This window comes from Rhipicephalus microplus, chromosome 6 (genome assembly GCF_043290135.1).
Source record: "Rhipicephalus microplus isolate Deutch F79 chromosome 6, USDA_Rmic, whole genome shotgun sequence".
In the NCBI taxonomy this organism is placed as follows: domain Eukaryota; kingdom Metazoa; phylum Arthropoda; class Arachnida; order Ixodida; family Ixodidae; genus Rhipicephalus; species Rhipicephalus microplus.
The window spans coordinates 42,539,365-42,565,843 of NC_134705.1; the positions used below are offsets into that span (position 1 = coordinate 42,539,365).

General features: G+C 45.9%; 1 protein-coding gene across 1 annotated transcript in view; it reads right to left on the reverse strand.

Annotated features, from left to right (window-relative positions):
• LOC119168692 (medium-chain acyl-CoA ligase ACSF2, mitochondrial-like) overlaps positions 1 to 26,479 on the reverse strand; it is a 178,254-nt gene that overhangs the window by 131,838 nt on the left and 19,937 nt on the right. Inside the window, exon 2 of the mRNA XM_075865951.1 lies at positions 19,313 to 19,493. Coding sequence (XP_075722066.1) covers positions 19,313 to 19,493 — 181 coding nt within the window. The remainder of the gene's footprint in view (positions 1 to 19,312; positions 19,494 to 26,479) is intronic.

Genomic DNA, 26,479 nt, shown 5'->3' on the forward strand with positions numbered 1-26,479 from the left:
ACAAAATGAGGTGGGCCGCGGCTGTGAAGAAAGCCACAGCGACAAGTAGACTTTGGGTACCAAACGTTTAATTCAGTGTGTGCGAAGACCATTTTATCACAGGTACGTGTGTATGACGCACTAATAAAAAGCGTACGCGTGGATTAGCTGCGATAATATATAGAGAAATAAACTGTCGCGCAGGTGCACCAAGCAAATATATTATGAAAACAAGCGGGCGAAATCTGCCTGCCATAAGAGATGAGTGCCGGCAATTGCACCCATATAATATATGACAATAAAAGCGACAGGCTCACTCAAGAGTACGTTTACACGAAGGGCTCGACTAGTTCGTTTGCGTTTATCTTGGTTAAACTCTGCGCCAGGACGACACACAAAGTAACAACTGCGTTAAACAAGCGCAGGGCTTCAATTATTCAGCGCCGTCTATATCTGACTGAATTATTTATGTGCCGCCATGCCTCGCAGCATGATCAATATTAGCGTTCCGATAAGCATCTGGCTTCGACTAAGAAATAGGTGGTCGAAATTTCCAGAGCCCTCCCCTACGGCATCTCTCATAATAATATCGTGGTTTTGGTACGTTAAACCCCACGTATTAATCAATCAATCAATCGACTAAGAAATGCATCTTATAGCGCGCTGAAGGCTAGAAAAAAAGGATGTCTCAACGCGCTCAATAAGTGCTGCGCTTCTTGCCGATAAACCAACGATGTCGGCCGAAGCAGCGATACCGAAATGAACTTTTAGCACACTGCTACAGTCATTTCAATCTCCTGATATCTTTAAAATGGTGATTTTTATCTGCAGTAACGTATCATACAATGAAAACTGTCTTCTGTATCGAGTGATGTGCTAGCGAATTTGACAGTATACCCCGAGCTACATAAGATCGTTCCAGATTATTTTAGTGCGGTAAAAAGGTTTTCTTATCGTTCATAGCTTTCATAGCTTGTCATCGCCACAGTCACGATTAGCAGAAACAAAAAAAAACAACTTCTAAAGCGCTGACACTGCACAGAAAGATGCTTTTTTCAACGGAGTGGCACAAAGATTCACGCGTGCCGCTGCTAACCCACATGGTGCGTTGAACCGGACGTCATCGTATCCAACAGTTCCCTGCGATTTCCCACATTACCGGTCACCTATTGGATATGTCGTGAAGGCGGTGAAAATAAATGCGACACGTCCAAGCCGCTTCGTGATAACACTTTTATTTCTGCATGCGTACATAGTCTGTGCGATAAAGCTGACAAATTAATCGTGCCTCTCGACATGAGTGCTGCTCCAGTGGAAGAGCCAACGTGGTGGACGTATCCGATATTCGCCGCGGGCATCTGTCAATCAAACTCATGAACGCGTGAACTCTGATACATACTCGTTGATTCTGAGAAGGCCAGAGTTCAATTCATGACTGTGATGGTGCCGGTGTGACTGTGAAGTGTTTGAGGCAGTGAGTGCTAAGCGGCAGCTTCTTTGCATATAAAATAGCTTGTTGAGCTTACACCACTTCTGCAAGGCTGAAGCCATGGAGGAGTTTGTGGTAACCTATAGCTTCTTGCAACTTTTAAAGTTGGTTGTCTACTTTTGTGCATGGCGGGATTCCAAGTGGAGATCGTATCAGTTCTGTCTTAATTTTGATTGTACTAATTGGCTGAGGTCTCACGATCATTACACTGAGCTGTCTTGTCTTTATTGATAAGGTTTTATTCAAAAGCCAATTATCTCGGGCATAATTACCGTGGTCATAATCAGTAACGCGATTTTGAACGTAATCCTGATTAGCAGGATAATAATTAATCTTATTAGTAAGGGCTAATAAACATGGTTTTGTTTAGCCTGCTTGTGAATAACGTCGCGTTAATAAGCATACTCTTGTTAGCTCATCAACTAGCATGCTTTAGTTTGCCTGGTTCTAGCTTTACAACGCTTCATAGCACGGTTTTCTTAAGATATGGCCTAATTACTTCGGCCTTACTTTGACTTGGCGTAATTACCTTGGTCATAGCATGTCCGACTAACTAGCCAACTACACCGTCCAGCCAAAAAAAATACTAGCATATATTTACGCAGTGAATGATGATGCGTGGGGCGAAGCTTCGGAGGTTTTATTGGTATAAACTGTGAATCGTCTGTCTGTCTGTCGGTCCGTACGTTTGTCGATCTGTCTGTCTGTCTGTCTGTCTGTCTGTCCGTCCGTCCGTCTGTTCGTTCGTCCGTCCGTCCACACCTGCTGAGTGAGTCATTAACTAGGTGACGTCCCACGAGCTAGGAGGGACATATCCACGGCTTTAGGAGCTCCTCCACTCATAGCTTATTAACCAGCCACACGTGCTCGGGTGCAAGCGGTGATGACAACAAGGACGACGCACACCAGCCGAGCAGCCCTCTAGAATGTACAGGCTGACCATTATTATGAATACGTGGCCTCGGGCTTAGCTGTGGTCTCCATGTTGTAAGATGCTCGGCCGGTACTGATCTCAGAGGTCACAAATGCTTATTATTCTAAAGCAGACTTAGTGCAGGAATCAAAAGCTTCAAAATTAATTTAAACACCCCGAGCCTCTAAAAATATTATCACGAAATGCCTGACACCTTTATTGCATATGTGCGTATCTGCACTTCAGCACTCAGTGGAATGACAAACAAATGAAAGGAGATACCTCTGGTTTGAAAACTCCGCCCCACTTATACTCTGTTTCACCCCTTTGGTTCCTCACTACCGAAGCTACGGGGTGTAAGGGCTGGTGCACATCGGGGACTCGCAGTGGTCACGCGACCATTCGTGAAGGGCGACCAAAAAGCGACTGACGTTCACACCGATAGAAACTTCTGCGAGGACCGGAAGTCGCAAAACCAGAGAATCACATCCAAATCTTGTTATCAGCGAGAACTCTAGAGACCGGCACTGATCAGCTGATCCCCGCCAGCAGAGTCAGGGCAGCAAACCGAGCGCGCCTCATTTAGTGTTTTTGTACATTCTCGCACAGCGTTCCCAAGAGCGTCAAGAAGTTAGACTCAAGTGAAGAACAAGAGATTGTCATGGTGCTGGTGCGCTTTGCCACGGTGTCATTGCTGGCAGCACAAATGCCTCCAAAGAAAAAAAAAAGCTGGTGGTGGGTGTGACTGCCCCTTCAGCCGCAAGAGTTTGCCGGCCATGCAGCCACCTACCTCCCGAGCGGCGCTGAGAACATGAGGAGTATTTCTGGGAGTCGTACGTATTCAGAAACGCTCTTCAATTTATTTTTACTTGCCACAGCCTCCAATGCTGCACAAATGCGTCTAGAACGCGGTGTTCTAAGTCGCTGCCTAGGCATGAAGCACAAACGCGTTCCAAACGCGCTGCGCTGAATGCGGTCACATGTCAAGTTCAAGACAAAACACGATTCCGAATACGAGAGAAAGATAGTGCACAATTTATTGTTTCTCTACTTTGACGGTTTTGAGCTTAATGTCGCCACGTGAATTCGACATTTTGCTTGAGCTGCTGCGCCCCGCCATCTCCAAGCCAAGTACTCCGTGGTGGCCATGGTGCCACAGACCCAGAAGAACGCACTCGTTTGTATCTGGCGGCAAGAGACCAGCGCAATAAAAAAAAAGAACAAAAAACAAAAATTGAGCATCGCTGATTGGTTCCAGCAACTTTGCGACTGCAAAATCGGTCAGGAAGCGACTCGCCAAAGCAGTCGCTTTGCGATTGTTCGCGACTGTTTGGGAACAGTCGCAAATGGTTGCGTGACCACTGCTAGTCGTCGGTGTGCAGCAAACCTTAAGAAAGGCACACGCTTGCGCAGTTAAACGTAGTTTCAGATATCAGTGCCTTGAAAATGGCACGGTTGTCTAAAATTGGCGTTTGTTTGGTGTGTGTTGCGCCACATCAATACACGATATCTTTTTTTTCATTGGATTATTTGCTACGTTAATATTATTTGTGTCGGTTACCGCAAAAACAATGGGTACAAATGAACGTGGCAGCCCCGATGCAGAAGCGACCACCCGCTTCGATCCGGACTTGCTCCTGCTTAACGTCCGCAGCACTGACAGCAACAAATAAACGGTAAAATCTTCCATCGATTTGTTTCAGCTTGCCCTGAGAATGAAGAATCACGTACGTTTGGTCGTTATCAGCGAGAATGCCGCTTGCGTAGCCATATCTGGTAAGCCTAACGCACCGAGGCGAAGGCTTGGGCTTTGTCGCCAGACCAAGAACGCTGCGCATCCCCAAATATCGGACATGCAACTTCGCACAGCGTTCCGCGTGCGTCGGATGCTCCCTCGGTGAAACAAAAAAAAAAGATAGAACAGAAGCATTGCAGTGAAAGATGATTGAAAATGCTTCCACAGCGAAGCAGTCATGCCAGAGCCACGAACAGCAACCTAGAGACACAAAGTGAACTTATCCGACGGCATGAGCATCTACCTATCTCAAGTAGAGACACAAATTATATTGTCAAGACGCCAAACTTTCTGAGGTTGAAGTTCCGTGGCTTTTTTGACAGTTTTACTCATTTATTACGTTAATTAAGCACCCACGTTACATACAATGATCGTGCAAGGGCCATTAGACTAGCAGACGCCTTGAAGATGGTGAGCAGACGACACGGAACAGATGAATACATGAGGAGGGGCTAATCGTCTTTCCTATCGGCTCCGGGCCCTGTAGCCTCCACAATGCTGAAGGGAACTTCTGAAACAGTGTATGGTAGACCATCATTTACAAGATGACTTCTTCCATCGTAAGCGATAAAAATGCAGCGCGCTGAGTGGTCGATTTTACTTTTTCGTATTGCTGGCTCGTTCTTTACGGGGTGTTGCCAGAGCTCGGGAAAATGCAGAGTTTCGCGAAACTCGGCCGATCCTGCCTAGCGCCGCAGTGGTCTTTCATCTGTATTAGAAAAGAAAGGGCCTGGATAGCTGAGTGCCTGTGGCGCTCGCCTATATGGATTTAGAGTTGACGGATTTGAATCTCTCTTTGTCAAAATTTCTTAAACAGCGATTGAATAACTGATATTAGGGGGTTTAATGCCTCAATTTCACCATATGATTATGAGCGACACCATAGTGGAAGACTCCGGAAATTTTGACTACCTGGGGTTCTCTAACGTGCACCAAAATATGAACGCACGCACGTTAACCATTTTCGCCTTCATCAAAAATGCAACCGCCGCACCTGGGATTCAACCTCATGACCTGTGGGTCAGCAGCTAGTACCTCAGCCACTGGACCACTGATATTGGGCTTTTCAAACAGCAAATCTGTTTACCAAATGGTTCATCGTTCCATGAAACAATTTCGTCGCAAGGGCTAAGCAATTTATGTGCAAGAACTTGTAATGTCACACAAAGAACGGTAAGTAGCTTTATCTTAAACGAATATTAGCGCGACAAAAACAGGAACGGAACAGAAAAAAAATAACTAAAGCGCTGGAAACTAAAGCTTATTCCTAAAAGAAACAGAATATATAACGTCGGAAAAAGCAGAGAAAAGAACAATCACACAAGCTTCAAACTTCCAGCGTGTCGCTCAATTTAAAAGTACTCATAAAAAGAACTTGCACTGAACGACTACGACCTGAGAAGTGTCATAACTCGCCATACAGTGTGGGGCTCGAACACAAGCAAGAACGCTGAAACATAACGCCCTGGTGTAGAGCACACAAGCGCGAACTAATAACTTTCACAGTTGTTACCTTGTGTTCGAGCAGTGGCTGCAAGTGCCCAAGAGTGCCGCTCTTTGATATTTATTCTATTGCAATAGCAGTTATATATACACTCTCGACTGGATTTTGCCGCGGCCGTCAACGCCACTATCACTGAACGTGTTTGTTACATATATATATATATATATATATATATATATATATATATTAAAATATATGTGTTGTACGTCGAGAAAGGTTCAGACGTAGCTTGGCAAAATGTCTTTTATCAGGCAGGTCTGGCTAATGGCGAGCGGCGTGAGCGAGCTACTACTGCAGCCACCGATCATCATCGTCGTCTTCATTACCAGCAGAGCGTCCGTTATTCAGATTCATTACAATTACTCCCCGCGAAATAAGGAGCCATCCTGGCGACCTATGAACAAGTAAACACGGGAAGGTCGTAGCAGGGCTTAAGTCTCGAGACGTGGACAATTTCCCGGCCACGACGACGTTGGTCAGAGATGGTTCCGGTGGCTCGATGAGGTAATTCACCGGTGACGTTTTTTGTAGCACGCGAAATGGCCGTGATACTTATGGACCAACTTGGTAGAAAGGCCAGGTGTAGCAGAAGGGACATGCAGCCAGACGAGTGAACCTGGATCGTAGGAAGTAGTGTTATTTGATGCGTCATGGTGGTGCTTTTGGCGTCCTTGGTCTTGGGTTGCGAATGATCTTGCCAGTTGGGGGCATTCTTCAGCGTATGTAACGGCTTGAGACAAAGTCGTGGACTCTGAGGATTCAGGTTTGTACGAAAGAATGGTGTCCATAGTGCAAGAAGGTTCGCGTCCGTAAAGGAGGAAAAAAGGAGAGAACCCAGTAAAGCTTTGAATGGCGGTATTATAAGCGAACGTGATAAACGGGAGCACTCGGTCCCAATTGTAGTGGTCTGACGAGATATACATTGACAGCATGTCACCAAGGGTGCGGTTGAAGCGCTCTGTCATTCCGTTGGTCTGGGGATGATAGGCGCTTGTAGTGCGGTGAACGACATGGCACTCACGCAGCAATGCTGTGATGACGTCTGACAAGAATACGTGACCACGATCCCTCAGTAACTCCCGAGGTGCTCCATGACGTAATACGATGTTGTGAAGAACGAAAGTCGCAACTTCTTTTGCTGTAGATGAGGGAAGGGATGAAGTTTCGGCATACCGCGTGAGATGGTCGACGGCAACTATGATCCAGTGGTTACCGTCAGCGGTGTTGGGAAGGGGACCATAGATATCGATGCCGACGCGGTCGAATGTTCGTGATGGGCATCGTAAGGGTAGCAAGGTACCGCTGGCGTGACAAGGGGGAGTTTTTCGTCTCTGGCACGTCGAGCAGGCCCGAACGTATTGTCGTAAAAAACGGTACATGCCACGCCAGTAATATCGGAGACGTATGCGAGAATAAGTCTTCAGGAAACCTGCGTGGCCACATTGGGGGTCGTCATGAAACGTGGAACAAATTTCGGATCGCAGATTACGTGAAATCACGAGTAGCCACTGACGTCCACCGGGTGCTTAGTTGCGTCGGTACAGCACCTCGTCGCGAGTGGCGAAGTGCTCGACTTGCCAACGCAACGTGCGAGAAGGAAGGGAAGCAGTCCGCCCAGCCAGGATGTCTAGAATAGAAGCAACCCGAGGGTCCTTGCGTTGCTCAGATGGCATGTCGGCGATGGTGACGGCAGTGGCATCATAGGTTAGACTTTCGCAGCAGTCCGGGTCAGGTGGTAGAGGCGAACGGGATAGGGCGTCTGCGTCCGAATGTTTCCGGCCGGAGCGATAGACCACGCGAATATTATATTCTTGGAGGCGTAATGCCCATCGGGCGAGGCGACCGCTTGGATCCTTCAGTGACGACAACCAGCAGAGGGATTGGCGGTCAGTCACGACGTCAAAAGGGCGCCCGTACACGTAAGGTCAAAATTTCTCTATCGCCCAAATAATGGCGAGGCATTCCTTTTCAGGACAAAATAGTTGGTTTCGGCTTTGCTAAGAGTTCGGCTTGCGTAGGCAACCACGTACTCTTGGAAGCCGTCTTTCTTCTGTGCAAGCATAGCGCCTAGCCCGACACCACTAGCGTAGGTGTGGATCTCTGTGGGTGCCGATGGGTTTTAGTGTCGCAGAATAGGCGGCGACGTGAGGAGGCAGCGCAGTTCATTGAAAGAGTCGTCACATGTGGCAGACCAGGCTGAAAGGTCTCTAGAGCCGGCGAGGAGCTTGGTCAAAGGAGCGATGATCGTGCGAAGAGCAAAGGCCTATGAAGCTTCGGAGCTCTTTCATGGTGGTCGGTTTGGGAAACGCTGAAACGGCTGTAAGTTTGGCAGGGTCAGGAAGAATGCCGTCTTTTGACACCACGTGGCCAAGGATCGTAAGCTTTCGAGCGGCGAAATTGCACTTCTTCAGCATCAGTTGCAGCCCCGCGGCAGAAATACACGCGAGGACTTCCTCGAGGCGGGTTAAATGGGTTGCGAAATCAGTTGAAAAGACGACAATATCATCTAAATAACAAAGGCAAACGTAGGGCCTCGAAGGATAGAGTTCATCATCTGCTCGAAAGTGGCTGGCGCGTTGCAGAGGCAGAAGGGCATGACTGTGAATTCATAAAGCCCGTCGGGCGTGATTAAAGCAGTTTTTTCACGATCGGCCTCTGCCATGGGTACCTGCCAGTGTCCGGAGCGCAAATCTAAAGAAGAGAAAAATTCGGCTCCCTGTAGGCAGTCCAAGGCATCGTCAATGCGTGGCAGCGGATAGACATCCTTGCGCGTGATTCGGTTGAGACGCCGGTAGTGCACGAAAAACCTGATGGATCCGTCCTTCTTCTTCACCAACACAACTGGAGAGGCCCAGAGACTGCTTGACGGTTCGATTATGCCACGTGTCAGCATGTCGTCAATCTGTTCATTGATGGCACGGCGTTCGGTAGTTGACACACGATATGGACGCTGCCGTAATGGTGTCTCTTGACCGGTATCTATACGGTGAACAACAGATGACACTCGACCTAAGGAAGGCTGATTGTGGTCAAACGAGGCTCGAAAACGCTGTAGGAGCTTGATCAGCTGTTTCTGCTGCCCAGGCGTGAAGTTACAATCAATGGACTTGCGGAATACATCCATAGGTTCATTGGCGTCAGTTGCAGGTGTAATGGCACAAGTCGGTAAAAATGGCTTGTCTGGATAGATCGGGTCTTCGAAAATACAATTTAAGGTCTCGAGGCTTCCCAGACACTCACCGCGTAGCAGGATGTACGGACAAGCAGAAACGTTGCACGCATAAAGTACCGCCGAACCATTGGAAAAGTTGATGACGGCAAACGGGAGGACGATGGTTCGGTGTTGCACACTAGTAATAGTTGGTTGGAACAGGAGCGTCGAGTTAGTGGCAGCAGGGGAAAACACAGGCACTAGGACGGCGGACAACGGCGCGATGCGGACGTCAACTGGGGCAAACACCTTCGAGGGACTGTGGTGGTCGATATCAAGGCACGGATTCGTCAACGTGAGTTCAGCACGAGCGCAGTCGACGAGGGCCTGATGAGTAGAAAGGAAATCCCATCCTAGTATGACGTCGTAAGATGAACGTGGGAGAACAACAAAGTTGACGGCATACCAAACATCTTGAATAAGAACGCGTGCTGTGCACTGAGCTGTCGGCGCGATGAAATGGGAGGTGGCTGTACGCAGAGCAAGATTCGTAAGCGGCGTTGTAACTTTTCTCAAATCGCAACACAGTTTTTCACTAATTACAGAAAGGACGGCGCCTGTGTCGACAAGTGCACGTACAGCAACACCTTCTACTAGCACATCAATTTCGTTGGTCGGACAAAGAGGAGGTCTTAGAAAGTTCGACGACGACGCAGTTCTTTCCTCCGGAACTGCGGCTGTCAGTTTTCCTCTCGAGCGGGGCTCGTGCGCCGAAGCATCGGGGAGACAGATCGGCGACGGGGTGGTAATGACCGGCGAGAATCGACGGGGCGTCGTGGGGACAATGAGTCGGTGATAGGAGAAGATGGTCGCTGGGGATTCTGGGCAGCCTGGTAATTTGCAGAATTCCCATGGTCTGGAGGCTGGAAGTTGCGACGGCGACAGTAGCGTGCTATATGTCCCACGAAACCGCATGCGAAACAGATGGGTCGATTATCCAAGGTGCGCCATGGGTTAACGACAGAAGGTGCAGGGGGCGAAACGGGATGGGGTGCCGTATATGTAGGCAGCGTCGTAGGGTAGGAGGACCCGGTGCCCCGGTATGCGCCAGCGATAGGTGGGGCTGGGGGTCTAGCAACGACGGCAGCGTAGGTCAGCGGCGTAGGGACAGGTGGCGATGGAGGCAGTGCCTGCGTGACCTGTGTCTCGATGACCTGGCGTAGACGTGGGTCTAACAAGGTCACTGGCGCGGGTGCTTCGGCCACAAGAGAAAGCTGACGTGCAACTTCCTCACGAATGAATTGTTTGATTTGGGGCAGTAAGACGGTGTGATCAGCAGCGACGTCGTGTACGAGGGCGGAAACTTTAGCCGTATTTTCTGCGGCTCTGCGCGTCGAGACACGCTGCTTACGCAACTCGTCGTACTCCTGACAGAGCTGGACAACATCGGTGACGGTCTGTAGATTTCTAGCGACGAGCATCTGGAAGGTGTCGTCGTCAACTCCTTTGATGATGTGCTTGATTTTGTCGCGTTCGGTTAGAGATTCATCGACGCGCTTGCAAAGAGACAAGACATCTTCAATGTAACTCGTAAAGGTCTCGTCCCTGCGATGGACTCGACTACGGAGACGCTGTTCCGCGCGAAGCCGGCGCACGGCGGGACGACCGAAGACCGCGGTGATGGTGGTCTTCAAGGCGGACCAGTTGGTAATTTCGCCTTCGTCGTTCTTGAACCAGAGGCTGGCCACATCAGCGAGGTAAAAGCGCGCGTTTGTGAGCTGGTCGCAGGCGTTCCACTTGTTGGAAGCGCTTACGATTTCGTACTCGACGAGCCAGTCCTCGACGTCTTGTTCGTCGTTGCCGCGAAAAATTGGTGGGTCGCGTTGCCGAGGCACGCCAGTACAGTAGACTGTCGTTGGTAAGGCAGCTTGAGAAGGGCCAGGAGCAGTCATGGTGAACGGTGAGGGTAGCGTCCGATTGCGAAGTTCCAGGTTGATGGGAACCCCGGCTCCTCCACCACTTAAAATATAGGTGTTGTACGTCGAGAAAGGTTCAGACGTAGCTTGGCAAAATGTCCTTTATCAGGCAGGTCTGGCTAATGGCGACCGGCGTGCGCGAGCTACTACTGCAGCCACCGATCATCATCGTCGTCTTCATTACCAGCAGAGCGTTCGTTTTTCAGATTCATTACAATATATATATATATATATATATATATATATATATATATATATACATACATATATATATTTCTATATATATATTGACCTCCACCACTTATGAGACCACGTCCGGTACGGCAGCAACCAGGTTATCTTTTTTTAATCCAGACGCACGAGCCAGAGAGCCAGCCCGCGTGACATACGATGATGATCACTACAACGGTTTGGTGATAAGAATGTAGATGAAGTACATAGTCAGCGCTCACGATATATATATATATATATATATATATATATATATATATATATATATATATGGAATTGCAAGAAAAAAATCCAGAGAAAGACTCCGGCGGGCGGAATTGAACTTGGTTCCTCTCAATCGTGAGTTCGACGCGTTAACGAATGAGCCATCGAGGAGTACGTCTTTTACCGTTCGAATGGCAAGCTATTCACATCTACTACGTACCGCTGCTGACGGGCATCTCGGGGAAAGTTTTCGTGTTTTCAGCATTAGCAGCAAGATTGCGCGATGAGCGCGTGGCGCCACTTCGCGCCGCGCCGCGCGCTCTAATCTCCCACGCGTACTTTGTTCCTCTTGAAGAAGGGGAGTGACACTCCCTCGAGCACCCTTTACTTCCGGTGGGGAGGAGAGGAAGATCGTACGTCTTGGCTGGCCTCAGGCTTTACCTGTAACGATTATGTTGTAGTTACCTGGCGCACAAAGGTCACTGTAATTATTGCAGTCTCAGTTTTGCGAAGTGCCTGCTCAGACACAGCGAAATAACAACTGAGACACTTATTCACATACATCTGTACCTATACTTTTCGTGCGTAACTGGTGCGTGAGAAATGCGGGGGACGTTTCGATCTGCTTTCCATTCAGCGTGTGACTTTCCAATTAGTTGCTATCGCGTTCATTGCTTAGCCTTTGCGGCAAAGTTGTGACTTTTTAATGTCCCGCACGGGGGACCTCTTTGTGTCTCCTCGTGCGTGGTGGCGTGCGACACATTCTTGTACTTTACGTACTGTATACCCAGGTTGTTTTCTCTTAAGCGATACAAATTTTCGTTAACTACTATGAATATGCAGGCAGTTATAGTGTTCTCAGCCAATAGACCTCTACCAGGGTACGTCACAGCGTGACGTCACCGGTGTGCGTGAAAAGCAGCGGTTGGCAAAATACTTCCGCTGGTGGCTGAGTGGAGTGCAGTCGCTCGGTGCTTGTGCAAGTTTTTAATGAAAACTTGATCTTCATCTCACAGTTGCAACATTAGCTGTGGTATGTGTCAGTGAACATGTAGATGTCTAGTAAAGTGTGTGATGAAATATTCGCCACGCTGGCTGGCTGTTTATCTTGAAGTGAACCCACGTGGCAGCTTGTGCGAGGAACAGCGGCATCGTCTTCGAAAATGTGCAGTGTTGACTCTGGCGTGTAGTGTGCGTTGAAAGGCATTGACAATATTGCTTCACCTTTAAGGACAGTGAAACTGAGAATATTGTGTGTGGTGTATGCAGAATGAATAACGCAATGCGTCTTATTTGCAAAACAGTTGTGTTCGTTGTAGGCTGGTTGCAGTAACTAGTTGGTGGTTGAGGTTTACCATCTGACATTTCAGTCAAGGTAAAAATGCATTTGACCCGATCATCTCAGTGTATGCGCGGTATGCAGAGAAATAAAAAGTTCATGATCTCCGGGTGATGTATACGACTACGCATGAGCTATAAGCATGTGGTAGCGTTGCCGATTTTGCATGTATGCTTCACATCGGCTACAACTCCTATTATCGCGTAACTGCTACATGTTAATGAAAACAGCGGAGATTTTTGTGTGTTATTCACTTTGTACTTTTACAGCGTGATCCTTATGAAGTGACATTGCGTATTAGAAGTTTGTGTATCAGGCCCAAAGGAGCAATAGAGGTACGAAAAGACATTATAGGTGCCAAAAGCAGCAAGGTAATTGTACCAGGTAATATTATATATAATAAATTGTCAAGTTTTACAACATATCAATTTTCCCTGCATTATTGAGACACTCAGCGGAAGAATTTCAGTTTTATTGTCAAGAGGATATGTTAACCTCAGCCTAACGCACGGCAAGAAGCGTTTCTTTTTGTTTCATTCATCTCCTATCAGACTTTTGCTCAATAAGTGAGCATCCTATTTGTGATGTCGCACACAGCAGCCCAAAACCATGCTGCCACCAATTCTGTACATCGCTTGAAACTGCATTGCACACTCCACGATGGAAATTGAATAAGTTTACATCCATGCCCTGCAAATGGTTCCTAAAGTGCCAGTCACCGTGTGCATTCAAAACGATTGCTTTCGAGAAAGATCAGGCTTTTCTATGGCTGCCATCTGCGTGGATGAAGCCCACTGCGTGCTGGTTGTGTCTCTCAGTACTCTAAATAAAGTTTCTTCATGTATCCATCTATGACGAGCGAATTTTCACACTATGAGCAGTGACCCTTTCACGACCCCCTTCTTTCAAAAACTGTGACTTTAGAACCTAGCAATGTAGACATTTATGGCGAAGGAATGCCGGCAGACACGCAGCTCTGCTCTGCAGGAACTATCCGCTGGCGGAACTTTCTTGCAAGCTTGCACCTGCTGCGAACGAGAGAATGGTGGGCAGGGTGCCCGCAGTGACGTCACACTGTTTTGAAATAGGGAGAGGTCTATTTCTAGGCCGAGGCGGGTAGATTTCGCCATTGTTTCAATGACTCAGGAAGGATTAATTGAACTCACTTTTTATTACCAATGCAAGGGTTGTTGCTTATACGGCGAACTTGTTCCACATTCAAAATAATGATGAGACAGGTCTTTAGAAATTGAAAATATCACACGATCCATCGTCGAATTTCCAGAACGTGGTGCCGGAGAAACCAAACTAGCGCACTGAGTGAACCGGAATGTTTGTACCTGTGATGAGTCACGCGTGAGCTTTACTTTATTCGAATTACAGCGTGTCGCGCGAGAACCTCGCCGCGCGAATGACGTTGTGTCTTTCTGTTGCCTGCTGACCTTCGTGCGCACCGCACGTGCGCTGCTTATCTGATTCTCTGCCATTTTAGCTTATGAAGGGTGCAAGACTCGAATATCGAGGCGAAATCTTTGCATGTATCAAACTCGCGTTGGCCGGTTTTTGGTCCCTCGGCACGGTGCCAACGTTGGCGTCATCCCTTCAAACGGGAGAATAAATGAGCTTTATGAGCTCTGGAACACGGACGGCGTGAGGTACGAATGCGAAGTATGAATGTGCGAAGTGTGAGAATAGGAACACACGCAAAACCAAGGCAGTTTAGTTTCGCGCCTCGCTGCGATTGCGTCAAGAGATGTTCACGCGTGACGCAGCACAAAGACCGCCCTCCAGCACCCTCGGTGCGTTAGTTCGGTTTTTCCGGCACCGCGTTCTGTAAATTCGACGATGGATATGTCAAAACACGCATGGTATTTTAATTTCCATAACAAGTTCTCCGCAATTTATAAAACTAGTTTCCCCGTAAAGTTTATATTAAAATGTGATTCAATTATCTTTCTTAATTATTCATTTCTTGGTGATCTAAATAGTGGCACAATCTTTTCGTCTCAGCCTAGAACTTGGCTGTGAAGGCGACAACTGGTTACCGGTTACAGTATTGTAAGAAAAATCTGTATTGATTAAAAAAAAAAACCTATGGTATAGTAGCTTTATGTGTGCCCAGCTCTCCAGATCGCCAGTGGGCACCAAAAACGATGAACACTTTTTTGTACGCTTCACAAGGGAAGTTTACGAATTAAAAGGAAATGTTGGACCGTTGCTCTAAAACTCGTCCTTCACGCCATTTCTCCGGTGAGAGAGAAAACTATGAAGAGACTTCGCAATCTGCACATATGGTGCATATGAATGGCTCACCGTTCGTATGCTAGAGCACGAATGGCACGCTGCTAAACTGTCTACCATCACGCGCTGTGGAACGAGGCGTCACACGTTCTCATGTCGGTGGCGCGCATTTAAATTTTAATTGCAAAGCACATCTTAGTGAACTGTAGGCACTTTAAACCTATCTATCTATCTATCTATCTATCTATCTATCTATCTATCTATCTATCTATCTATCTATCTATCTATCTATCTATCTATCTATCTATCTATCTATCTATCTATCTATCTATCTATCTATCTGCCTACCTGTGGGTGGTCTCGTGATCACCCTCTACGCTTGGTGTAGACCAAAATTAGTATGAGAGGTTAAAGGGATTCAACTATTACGTATGGTAAGGCATGACATGAATAACGTGAAGATTGCTTCACGTAAGTTGCCAAAATCCACTAATCCGGACACGTGTCTCACATACCCGCACAACACGGGCTACGAAATGCAGGTATGTGCCACAGCTGATTGATAGTTTGTATATATCTGCCAAGGAACAGAGAAATATAGGCCTTCGTAATTTATATTACGAATGATAGACATTTTACAGTGGGAATATTCCTTGACTTTACAAAAAACATTTGATTCATTCAATTACCAAATCTTGTTCCAAAAGCTAAGAACATATGGTATCCGCGGACTGGCCCTTACATTATTAAAAAGCTACATCGAATGTAGAATGCAACATACACAGCTTCACGAATTGAAATCACACTCGGGTAAAATAAACTTCAGGGTACCTATGTGTTCTATTTTCGGTCTTCTTGTCTTTTTTTATACATAAATGACATTGCTAACATTTCTTTTACTCCCGTCATTGTCATGTAAGCACATGACGCCATCGTTTTTATTTCAAGTTCAGATCTAAATTTGTTAGAGCGGCGTGCTAATATTTGGCTAAACGCACTGCATACTTGGCCCATTGTGAGCGAAATAAACTTAAGTGAATAGAAAACAGAGTAGGTAATATTTTGCCCAAAATGTTAACTATTTCTTCATAACGTAGAGTTACTATTAACAAAAATAATAAAAATCCCGTCTGCTCTTGCCGATTCTTGCGAGTCGTTTTTAGGTTTGACCTCAGCTGGTCTGAGCACATGAATCATGTTCGTGCAACGTTATCTAGATTTCTTGGTATGGTACGCAGGTTAAAAACATTTATTGCCGTTGCGCATTAGAAAGCAATTTAACTTGTATTCATTCCCAGCTAACTTATTGTCACCTTGTCAGGTGTACGTGCAACAAGAATGATGCCGAACGTGTTTCCTCTTTACAAAAAAGAAGCTTAAAATTGGTTTCAACTCATTCTACCTCATCAACCGAATCTTGGTATAAAACTCTGAACGTGTAATCGAAATATACCAGTTTTCATTGGCAACAATAGTTTTGAGCGAATTATAATATGATCGTGCCATGTTCTGAAACAGATATCTATAAAGAGAATCAGCATATGACCTTCGCACTAATCTTTCACGGAATCAAAACCAAGGACTAATTACGGCTGATTGCATTGTTCATTGCATACCTATTCCTAATCGAATTGGCCAATCAAAACTCAAGTGCGTTATGTAAAAAAACAAGAGAAGTAACTGTTTCTGCCTCCTCTAAATAGACACTTGTTTTGGTAATAACGTGAAAATTATGCACTTTTGTATATTTGTATAACTTCCTATATTTGTTCAATCTCACCAATGTAAACTTTGAATAATTTTTGTTCTCATGTTATTTTGCTTTTCATTTTTGTTTATATATAAGCTGTGAAATAAGCATTGCACCTATTTTTTCTCGTTTTTCTATACCTATTATTCTGGAGCAAGTTACCTATTTTCTCTGGTTTTGCTCCTGGCTGTCCGACGTGAGAGTCTGGGGTGAAGGCCTTGTGAGGAGACGTACGAGCCTTCTTTTGCCTTGCCTCGTGGATATACTTGATGTTGTTATATAACTATGTCCGAAATCAACTATTCTAAATAAAATCATTATATTCTAATATGCGCAAGCGTTAAGAAAAAAAAAAGTCGGCAAATTTCACGTACCTGGGAATCGACGTTATGCGAAGCACGCGGAAGGAAGGTGAAAATATTGCAAATTTTTATTGAGTGACACGTCATGAAATTACGATAAACCTATGTACAAATGTTGCACCCACAGATATATGTTGAAGAGTTGCAGATGTTTATATAACCAGTTGATTGCACTTCTGCAACGATGACAACAGGGACATGGGTATTTGCCACACCAGAAGCTGATATGAAGTGCTGATGCTCGCGAGGATGCTTGCACTGGACACTGCTACATAAATCAACTTCAGCGCATGGCAACTAACAAGAACTGACGTTAACCCGATGCGTCGGCTGTATCAAAGGAGTACATATATAATGTTTATAAAATTTGGTAGGCAGCACTGCAACCACTATTGACGTTTTACGAAGATTAGCGTCTATTGAACAGTAGTTGAGAGACCTGGCGTAAAAAGCTTCATTGCCACGAAGAATGTTTGGATTCGATTAAAGCTGGACCCTGACATTTATTCTTTTTATTCGTTGGGTCGACGCTTCCGAAATCAGGTATTTTTTAACGCTCACGTGTTAAAATTGCCGTGTGTGTTCTCGTCACTCCTTGGTAGATTTTGGTAGATATTCGTTGCTCCTTGGTAGATATTCGTCGTTTCATCTTACTCTCCCATACTAATTTTGGTTCACGCCAAGTTAAGGGGGTGACCAGGAGAGCACCCAAACGTAAGCGGCTAAATAGATAGATAGATACATAGATAGATAGATAAATAGATACGCTCAAAGTATCCAGTATCCAAAGTTTGCTCAGAAATGCTTTGCATTTAAAAACTGAGAGTGGCAGCGTTGATTCAAAGTGTGTAAAGAATGAAAAAACGGCAGGGGCTGCACGGAAAGCACAGCTAGCACTGTCACAGCGACAGCTAGAAGAGCGGCCTTTCAGAACCTATTCTCAACACTCTGAATACTTACTACTGGCACACCTCTGGGTACACAGTACACCACAAATATTCATAATTTCGTGTAGTAGGCCGCAATTCACTATGCTATCTTTCATTATTCTTCAGAGAAGCGTAGTATCCGTTATGAGGCTGCTACAGGAATATTGTGCAATATTTTTATGCAGTGGTTGACAACGATGAAAAACTATGCGAGAAGTGGGTATGCGCCACAGTTAATACATGAACAACAACAAGCTTTTGTAATGGGTTGGATCATCGGACGACCCACTCTTTGCGTTATTCGCATTTTTGGACGCCTCGTTCTTCCTTTGATGATCTGTAGCGTTTTAGTACTGATACTAACGTGATTACTTTCCCGATATCAAGCCTGCCTAAAGCCAGTTTAGACATAACTTTGAAACGTCGGCGTCCCTCAGTGGTCTAGAATACGGGGTTGGCACGCAGCGGATGCAGGTTCTAATCCTATTGTGTCTTAATGTTATTTATTACTGAGCTTTTTTTTTCTCATTTTTGGCCATATCGATTGCAGACACCGCCAGCTACGGCGGTGGACAACTATATACGGCACCGCACGTGACCTGTGTTCTGGTCTCATAACGACTTTCCCTGAATTATTTGTGTCCCGGCAAGAATCGAGCCCAAGCATTCTGCGTGACATTCAAATATTTTACCACACATCCACACCAGGCCCTCAAACTCCTTCGGAAGAAGATCATATGCCCGCGTGATGCTCGCAAAGCGTCAATTGTGGTGTCAGTGCTTGGTATCTAATTTTATCAAGATTAAATATAAACTGCAATACCGCCGTCCCGTAGGGCCAGTGTCTATTGTAGTAAAGCTCTATCCATTGAACTTGATTGACGTAGCACAATTTATGCCTACCAGTCTCGCAAGCACAATTGCGACTTATGTATTAGCTTACCATTTCTGGTGTTGGTAATATCCTTGTTCCTGTTGGCATCATTATACATATTTAAAGAAATTACTGAAATAAAAATGGCATGTACCATCAAGGTATGTACACAATGTGCACACAATTTCTACATACAAGTTCAGTTCACACTAGATACATATGTGCACAATTTTCCCATAAAAGGTCAATTCACATTGAGACAGATGATTATACTTATGAAGCACACTATATAAATATTACATACTTCCTTTTACATGAAAACGACATTGCAAACGCTCTTGAGGGGTTTGTGGCACCGCACAACCTATGGCGAGCTAGAACAGCCTTGGTGTTAAAATAAAGAGACGATGGCCGTCCAGCTGCACAGTTTCTTCAGGCTTCGCCCCACTGATGCCGAGATGCTTTGATGATTCTAGGTACGGGGTATGCTATCTGAATGGCTCAGACGACGCAGTCGTGCTCATCATTGCACAACTACCCCCCTCGATCACCAACTCAGCCACTCAAGAACTCACCTGCTGTTTGAAGTCCCTGAATGTGCAGTGCTTGCCTTCTTGAAGAAATGACCAGCCAACACGATCACCGAATCTTTCGGCAGCAATGTCGACGTAAGTGCCAAGTGTATGCGGAGATAGTGGCTTCGAGCATGTCTGGTTCCAGTAGCTCGAGCGCACTTTCCTTTCCGTGCTGGTTGAGCTGTAACGTAAGGTAGCTTTTCAGTCAATGTACATATAGCCTCTAAAGCTTACTTCAGTGCACCAGGTCTGCTAGGATATAAATTTGTGTATATAAAGGTGTGATATGCCTGCTCTCGGCATAACAGTACCCTGTGCCAACTGAAGGTCCAGGTTTTGCTTCAGCGTTAGAAAGGCCATTATGGAAGGACCCAACAGTATTCGGTTTTGAGTGGTATAGTGCCTATTAGTCTGGTGTGCGACTGGAGCCGGCGCTGCAAACCACGCCTTATATCGTCAGGTCAAGTATCGGCGTGCTTTCGAGGCGCGACGCAATATAGAACCATTGTATCGGGCCAGTTGGTAAGGATCCATCTTGCTAGGAAGCGCAGCCACTGTTACAAAGAACACACAACACAAGCGCTTAACTTCAACTAAACGTTTATTGCAAACGTCAGAGTTTATAAAGGAGGTGAAAAGGAAAAAAAAGAGAAATAAAATAAAAAACGGTAGACAACAAAAAGCACACGTGCCAGTCACGTACATTACTATCCGTTATTGTCTATCACCCCATCCAAAAAAACATAGTTCTTTCCGCGTGAGCGAGATAGAGGGTGCACTAACACAATCAAAGTCATCGCGTGTCATTTCAGCCGCTTCTCCTATCAAACGGGCTAACAAATCTCTGTCCCGATACAGCACGCACGTGTTATCAAAATAAGGCACACAACCGCACTCCTTACAGTGGATCGCCAAGTGACCATCGGTATATCCTTCTGCAGTTTATTGTGGTGCTCTTTTAGCCTTTCATTATAGCATCTTTCAGTTGTTCCCACATAAACAAGACCACATGACAAGGGCACTCTGTACACAACCAACTGCGCACACTCAACATGTTTATTGCGATGCTTAATTTGGCAACCTTTCTTTTCTTTTGAATCAGGACGAATTTGGTGACATATTCTGGACAGTTTTTCAGGAGCAGACATAACCACTCGGACGCCCACCTTATTAACAATCTTTTTAAGATTGTGTGCCACACTATGGATATAGGGGTCAACAGCCGTTTTACGCTGCCACGTGTGCTTTTTGTTGTCTACCGTTTTTTATTTTATTTTTTTCTCTTTTTTTCTCCTTTTCGCCTCCTTTATAAACTCTGACGTTTGCAATAAACGTTTAGTTGAAGTTAGGCGCTTGTGTTGTGTGTTCTTTGTAATAGTGGCTGCGCTTCCTAGCAAGATGGCATTATAGAAACCACCGTTCTGATAAAACTCAACAAAGAAGCAGTTAAATTGACTATCTTGTGTGTGGTGGCTACCTACGCTGTTCTAACTACCGTGGGTGTCCTATTTCACCGCTCATTTCAAAAACACAGCGCTTTGTTCTTTTTTAACTGCGCCCTGATTGTTTTCGCAGTGAGTGCTGTGCATTGAGCAATGCAGTAGTGCTGGTCTGTACCTCTATATAATCACCCACCCATAAAAATGGCATAAAATTTCACAACTATTCAAAACCTGAAGCTCAGCAAGAAGTGAATAGTCAAGCTTAGAGAGTGAAAATTCCCTACGCTTTCATTGACCGTCGGCAGGAATCATTCCGCTGACAGAGACTTTTGCTATAACCGCTTTACGTTTCACTTTTCGCTAAGCTTGCAGCCATTTTACAGTGCCTCAGCAGTACTTCATCCATTCATCACACACAGTCTACAGGCGTAGGCGACTTTCACCAGGTGAGAGGTCGTGCGAAAATTCACCGCGAAGGCTCCTAAACAGGGAGCCGACGACGCGACTTTCGAATCGCCTCGAGAAAGCGCTCCTCGTGGTCGCATGTAACTGAGCGGCGCAGGACATCTGAGACATCAGGACATCTGAGAATTTTTTTGGTTGGTGTAGGTACATATAGACGTAGTTTACTGATCAAGACGTGAGCGCACATAGCGTATTGCTGACCACACATTCGTAAGCAAAACCTGCCCTCACTGTTTAGTGCACTTTCACTAAAAGTGGTCGCATAATGTTTGTCTCCCTGTGCGCCATATATACAATCAGCGATAACTACTTGTTAAATTCTGATACCCGAGCGACGGTCCTGTGTGGTACTAATATGAACTACTTCATGATGTCGCTTTCATTTAAGAAACATTACTGAGACAAACTGCAGTTCTTTGCATCAGCCAGGAGATGCATTAAGGCGGAACTTGCTGCCTTCCCGAGTCACACCAGCAGCTTTTCTTGAAGACTCCTCTTAGTGTGATACAACATGACTTTAAGCCAGTCCTACAATAAGAATTGCCGCGGTTGGAATTGATGGCTACCCTTATTGGAGTCATCATCATCATCATCATCATCATCAGCCTGACTACCCACTGCAGGACAAAGGCTTCTCTCATGTTCCGCCAGTCAATATCGGTCCTGTGCTTGCTGCTGCCAATTTGTACCCGCAAACTTCGTAATCTCATCTGCCCACCTAACCTTCTGTTCCCCCTAACCCACTTGCCTTCTTTGGGAATCCAGTTAGTTACCCTTAATCACCAGCAATTATCCTGTCTACGCGCTACATGCCCGGCCCATGTCCATTTCCTCTTCTTGATTTCAACTATGATATCCTTAACCCCCGTTTGTTCCCTAATCCACTCTGCTCTCTTATTTTCTCTTAAGGTTAAGCCTACCATTTTACTTTCCATTGATCGCTGTTTTGTCCTCAATTTAAGCTGAACCACCAATGTAAATCTCTAAATCTCTGCTCCGTAGCTCAGTACCGGCAAGATGCAGCTGTTATATGCCTTCCTCTTGAGAGATAGTGGCAATCTACTTGTCAAAATATGAGAGTACTTGCCAAATGTGCTCTACCCCATTAATAATCTTCTAGTTACTTCAACCATGTGGTTTGGCTCTGCGGTTTTTACCTGTGCTGGAGTAACCACTGGATTCGAGTTGCTCAAAGCAAATACTACGGGCTTGAGGACACGACACTTTCTCAGGAAGAGAGCCTGATGGTGAACTTACCCATCGCACAATTTCAGCCTTTCCTTGACGCACAGGGATTGTTGTGCGTAACAGTGCGTCTTCAATTTTCGAAAGTATCCGGAAATTCGAAACACCCAATCTCTGTGCCGAAAGATCATTTCGTAACTAGATTGACAATAGTTGCCGCTCATCTGTGAACTCTTCATAGAGACGCTCTCAGCACCATGTATGAACTGCGCCAATGTTACTGGATTTCATGCTGTCAGCAACTGGTGAAGAAAATTATATCACGTTGTTCTGTGCAAGTCATCGACTCAAATCGGTGACCGCTCCTACGGCTCCCCTTCTAAGTGACAGAGTGAACTGCGGCGAACCTTTGGGAAATCAGGCAGCGGATAGGGTAGCTCGATGGTATGCGAGCCGAGCACCTTCGAGCTCCGCCCCTGAAGAACTCGTTCCCGTCCCTCGCAACTATTCGGCCATCCTTAACCATTACAGAGAACTTAGGAAAGCTTATTCCCTACCAAACGGAACACTAATCAAAGAAGAATTGATCAGCTGGAGGCAAATGCAATTCGGCACGTTTAAAAGTTTGCACATCCTGAGTAAAATGCACCCCTCAGCCCACTCTCCTTTCTACCCATGGTGTTCAGCTAAAGCCACTCTGTACCATGTCACGTGGAAGTGTCTGGCCTATACAGCCTTAAAACCAATACAAAATCGAACAGGGGAGAGATGGCAGGAGCTGCTGGCCAGCGAGAACCTGAAAGATTAGCTGAGTCTGATCAATCGGGCCCGCAGAGCGGCTGCTGCAAGCGAAACCCTAAACCTAAAGTACCCCCCCCCCCCCCCCCCCAACACAAGCCGAGAATCTTCGACTACTCGGAGCTTCTCCGCAAAAAAAATTATTGTTTTCACCACCACCAACCCCCAACAAGTGAAAGGCAGGGCTCTCAGCCTGAGCCCACTCACTGATCTCGTCACTTAGCGGGTTCGTAAAAGCAGTGACGCTCAACGTACGGGGACTGGCTTCCATAAAGAAACAGATCCAGCTCTACAAGCTAGCCATGGACAAAGGCCTGCACATTATTGCCATAGATTTTACTAAAACTAACCATAGGGGACTCTGGCGCGGTGATCGTTCAGCGACCGTGGGAGTTGTGGGTAGTACACAGATTTGCCTAGTCTTCGTACTTGCGGGTGGCGAATCGTACTTGTCGCTTCGTTAACTGCTGTGTTTTGCTTTTGTCTCGAAGGAAGGAACGAACCTTTTTTGAACTTCGTAACCTCACTTAAAAAGTTAAGCCTAAAAGAACAAGGTGGTGAAGCGCAACCATGGAACATTCACTAATCATTTCACGAGAAAACAGCTTCAAACCACACGAACACACATGGAGCCCAGAGTACGAATATTAGGCAGCTTCGTCTACAACTCATCATTCTTATGCTCGTTGAATCGTCGTGTGTTAAAGCTCCCATAGACACTAGCGGCAGAGTTACCTCTAGAGTATATTTAGAAAACTATATGATTATTGCAGTCCAAGAAACCAAAGGGGAGAGCGAGGACGCCACCAAGAGCCTGCTGCAAAGTTTCACTGGAGCGTGAATCATGCAGTTGGTAGGTGGGCAGGGTGTGATCTTAGCGCGGAATAGTTTAGGGGCCACTGTTCAAAATTTCACGTCTGATTTGTCTGGAAGGTTTATTGCTTGCGATTTAGCCTGCTTTTCACTTTTTTTGGTGAGTTATTTGTTTATATCTACCTGTTAAACTTCATGAACTCTCCTTAATTTTCGAAGGAGAGAGGGAGAAATAAATAAGAAGAAGAGACAGGAAGGTTAACCTAGAAGAACTGATTTGCTACCCTCTACGGGGGTGGGGAAAAGGGTCGGAAAGAGGATAAAGATATAGAGATATAAAATAGATTAGAAAAAAAATCACATGCACACACATTTAGAGAGTTCCGATCACAGTCGTTTGGACAGACCAGTTAAACGCAAGAAGCGCAGGAGCGCCTTCACAGCCTTCTTCTGCGACACAAAGTCCTGTCGGTAGCGCAGGATTCTTTCTTCCGAAAGAGGCTGATTGTCCAGTTCGTCTAGTGCATTGCAGAGTGACTGTTTTTTGTGAGCAGTATTGTGGGCATTCACACAGAATGTGCCAAGTTGTTTCGTCACTGCCACAATGGTCGCATGCAGCAGTGTCAGCCATTCCTATGCGGAACGCGTACGCATTGGTAAATGCCACGCCCAACCATAATCTGCACAGCATAGTGGCGTCTCGTCGGCGTAATTCCGGAGGAATTTGAAGACTGAAAGTTGGGTCTAAGGTACATAACCGTGCTTGGATGAAATGTGACTCGTTCCATTGTGACGTGGTGCGCTTTCGAGCAAGGATGCGAAGTTTCTGTGCAGCGTCAGTTCTGGAGAGTGGAATTGATATTTGATCGCTTTCAGTACGGGCAAAACGGGCAGCTCGATGGGCCCGTTCATTGCCAATTATTTCACAATAACTTGGAAGCCATTGAAAGGCTATTTTATGTCTTTTCTCAATGAATTGGTGAGTCTTTTCTGCAATCTCGAATACCAGCTGTTCGTACGGGCCGTGGCGTAAAGGTGATAGAAGGGATTGCAGTGCCGCCTTTGAGTCACTGAAAATTGTCTATTTTTGTGGCTGTTGATCGCTGATGAATTGCAATGCGGCACGAAGTGCTGTGAGCTCTGCTCCCGTTGATGTCGTAAGGTGGGAGGTCTTGAATTTTCTTATCGTGTCTTTTATTGGTACTACAAATGATGCCGTTGAACTCTTCTGTAAAACAGAGTCGTCGGTATATACGTGTATACAGCCTTGATACGTCTCTTATAACAAGAAAAGAGCAAGCTGCCTAAGTGCAGGTGATGCTATCAAGGGAATTTGTGCTTATTGTGAATTGGCTCACATATTTATCCTAATAGGACATTTTGATTGTGTAGTCAGTGCCGGTGACTGAAGCACAGCATCGTTAAAGAAGATAATCTCTGACTTAGACCTCGAAGATGTCAACAACTGTATTGGTAAAGAACCAGTGCTTTATACGCATTGTCAAGGCTCCACTTATGTGCGCCTAGAGAGGAGCTATGCGTCACTGGAATTAGTCCCGATTGTCAGTGAGTACAATCTCCCTCCTATTTTATTTAGTAATACCTGCTTAGCACAGTTTAGGATAGGCAGAAAAACAGACATAGACCAATATTTAACTGAGACACGTGGAAGCTTAATGAAGATTTGTGGACAGTGTTTGGGATGCCTTTTTAAACATTGACAGTGGAGACCAGAAATGTGGAGTGAAATGGGAGCAGTTTGAACAGGTTATTATTTGGAAGCTATGGAGTGCTCAAGTGTAATAAAACACGCAAGGTATGAGGAAGAAAAAAAATTAAAGCATATTCACGAGGTGAATGATGACGAGTGGGGAGAACCGGACGGACGGCCGGGTGGCCAGACGGAAGACGAACGCATGGACAGACGGAAGCATGGACGGATACATGGAAGGATGCACGAGTGGATGGCTGGAAGCAGGGACGGACGCACGGGCGGATGCGCGGACGGACGCACAGATGAATGAACGCATGAACACATGGACGAACTCAGTGACGAACGCATGGATGGACACACGAGAGGATGAACGGACAGATGGACGGATGGATGGACGCATGGACGAACGCATGGACGCACGGACGGACGGATGAATGCATTCACGGACGGGAGCAAGAACGAACAGAGGAATGGAAGCGCGGACGTACTGGCGGACGCTTCTCCCCATTCGTTATCATTCACCCCATGGATATGCTGGGATTTTTATTATTTACCATACTACAAGTAACATCCTCTAGTATCGTACCTTTTATATTTTTCAGCGCATATGCATTTCGGTATACGTACAAGTACCACCACTTACGGCTGGTTCAAGAACGAAAGGTGGCTATATACGATTACGATGGGACGCACAGCCCATGCCTTAAGAAGCTTCGCCCCTGAAAACCCTACACGTAAATCTGAAAAAAC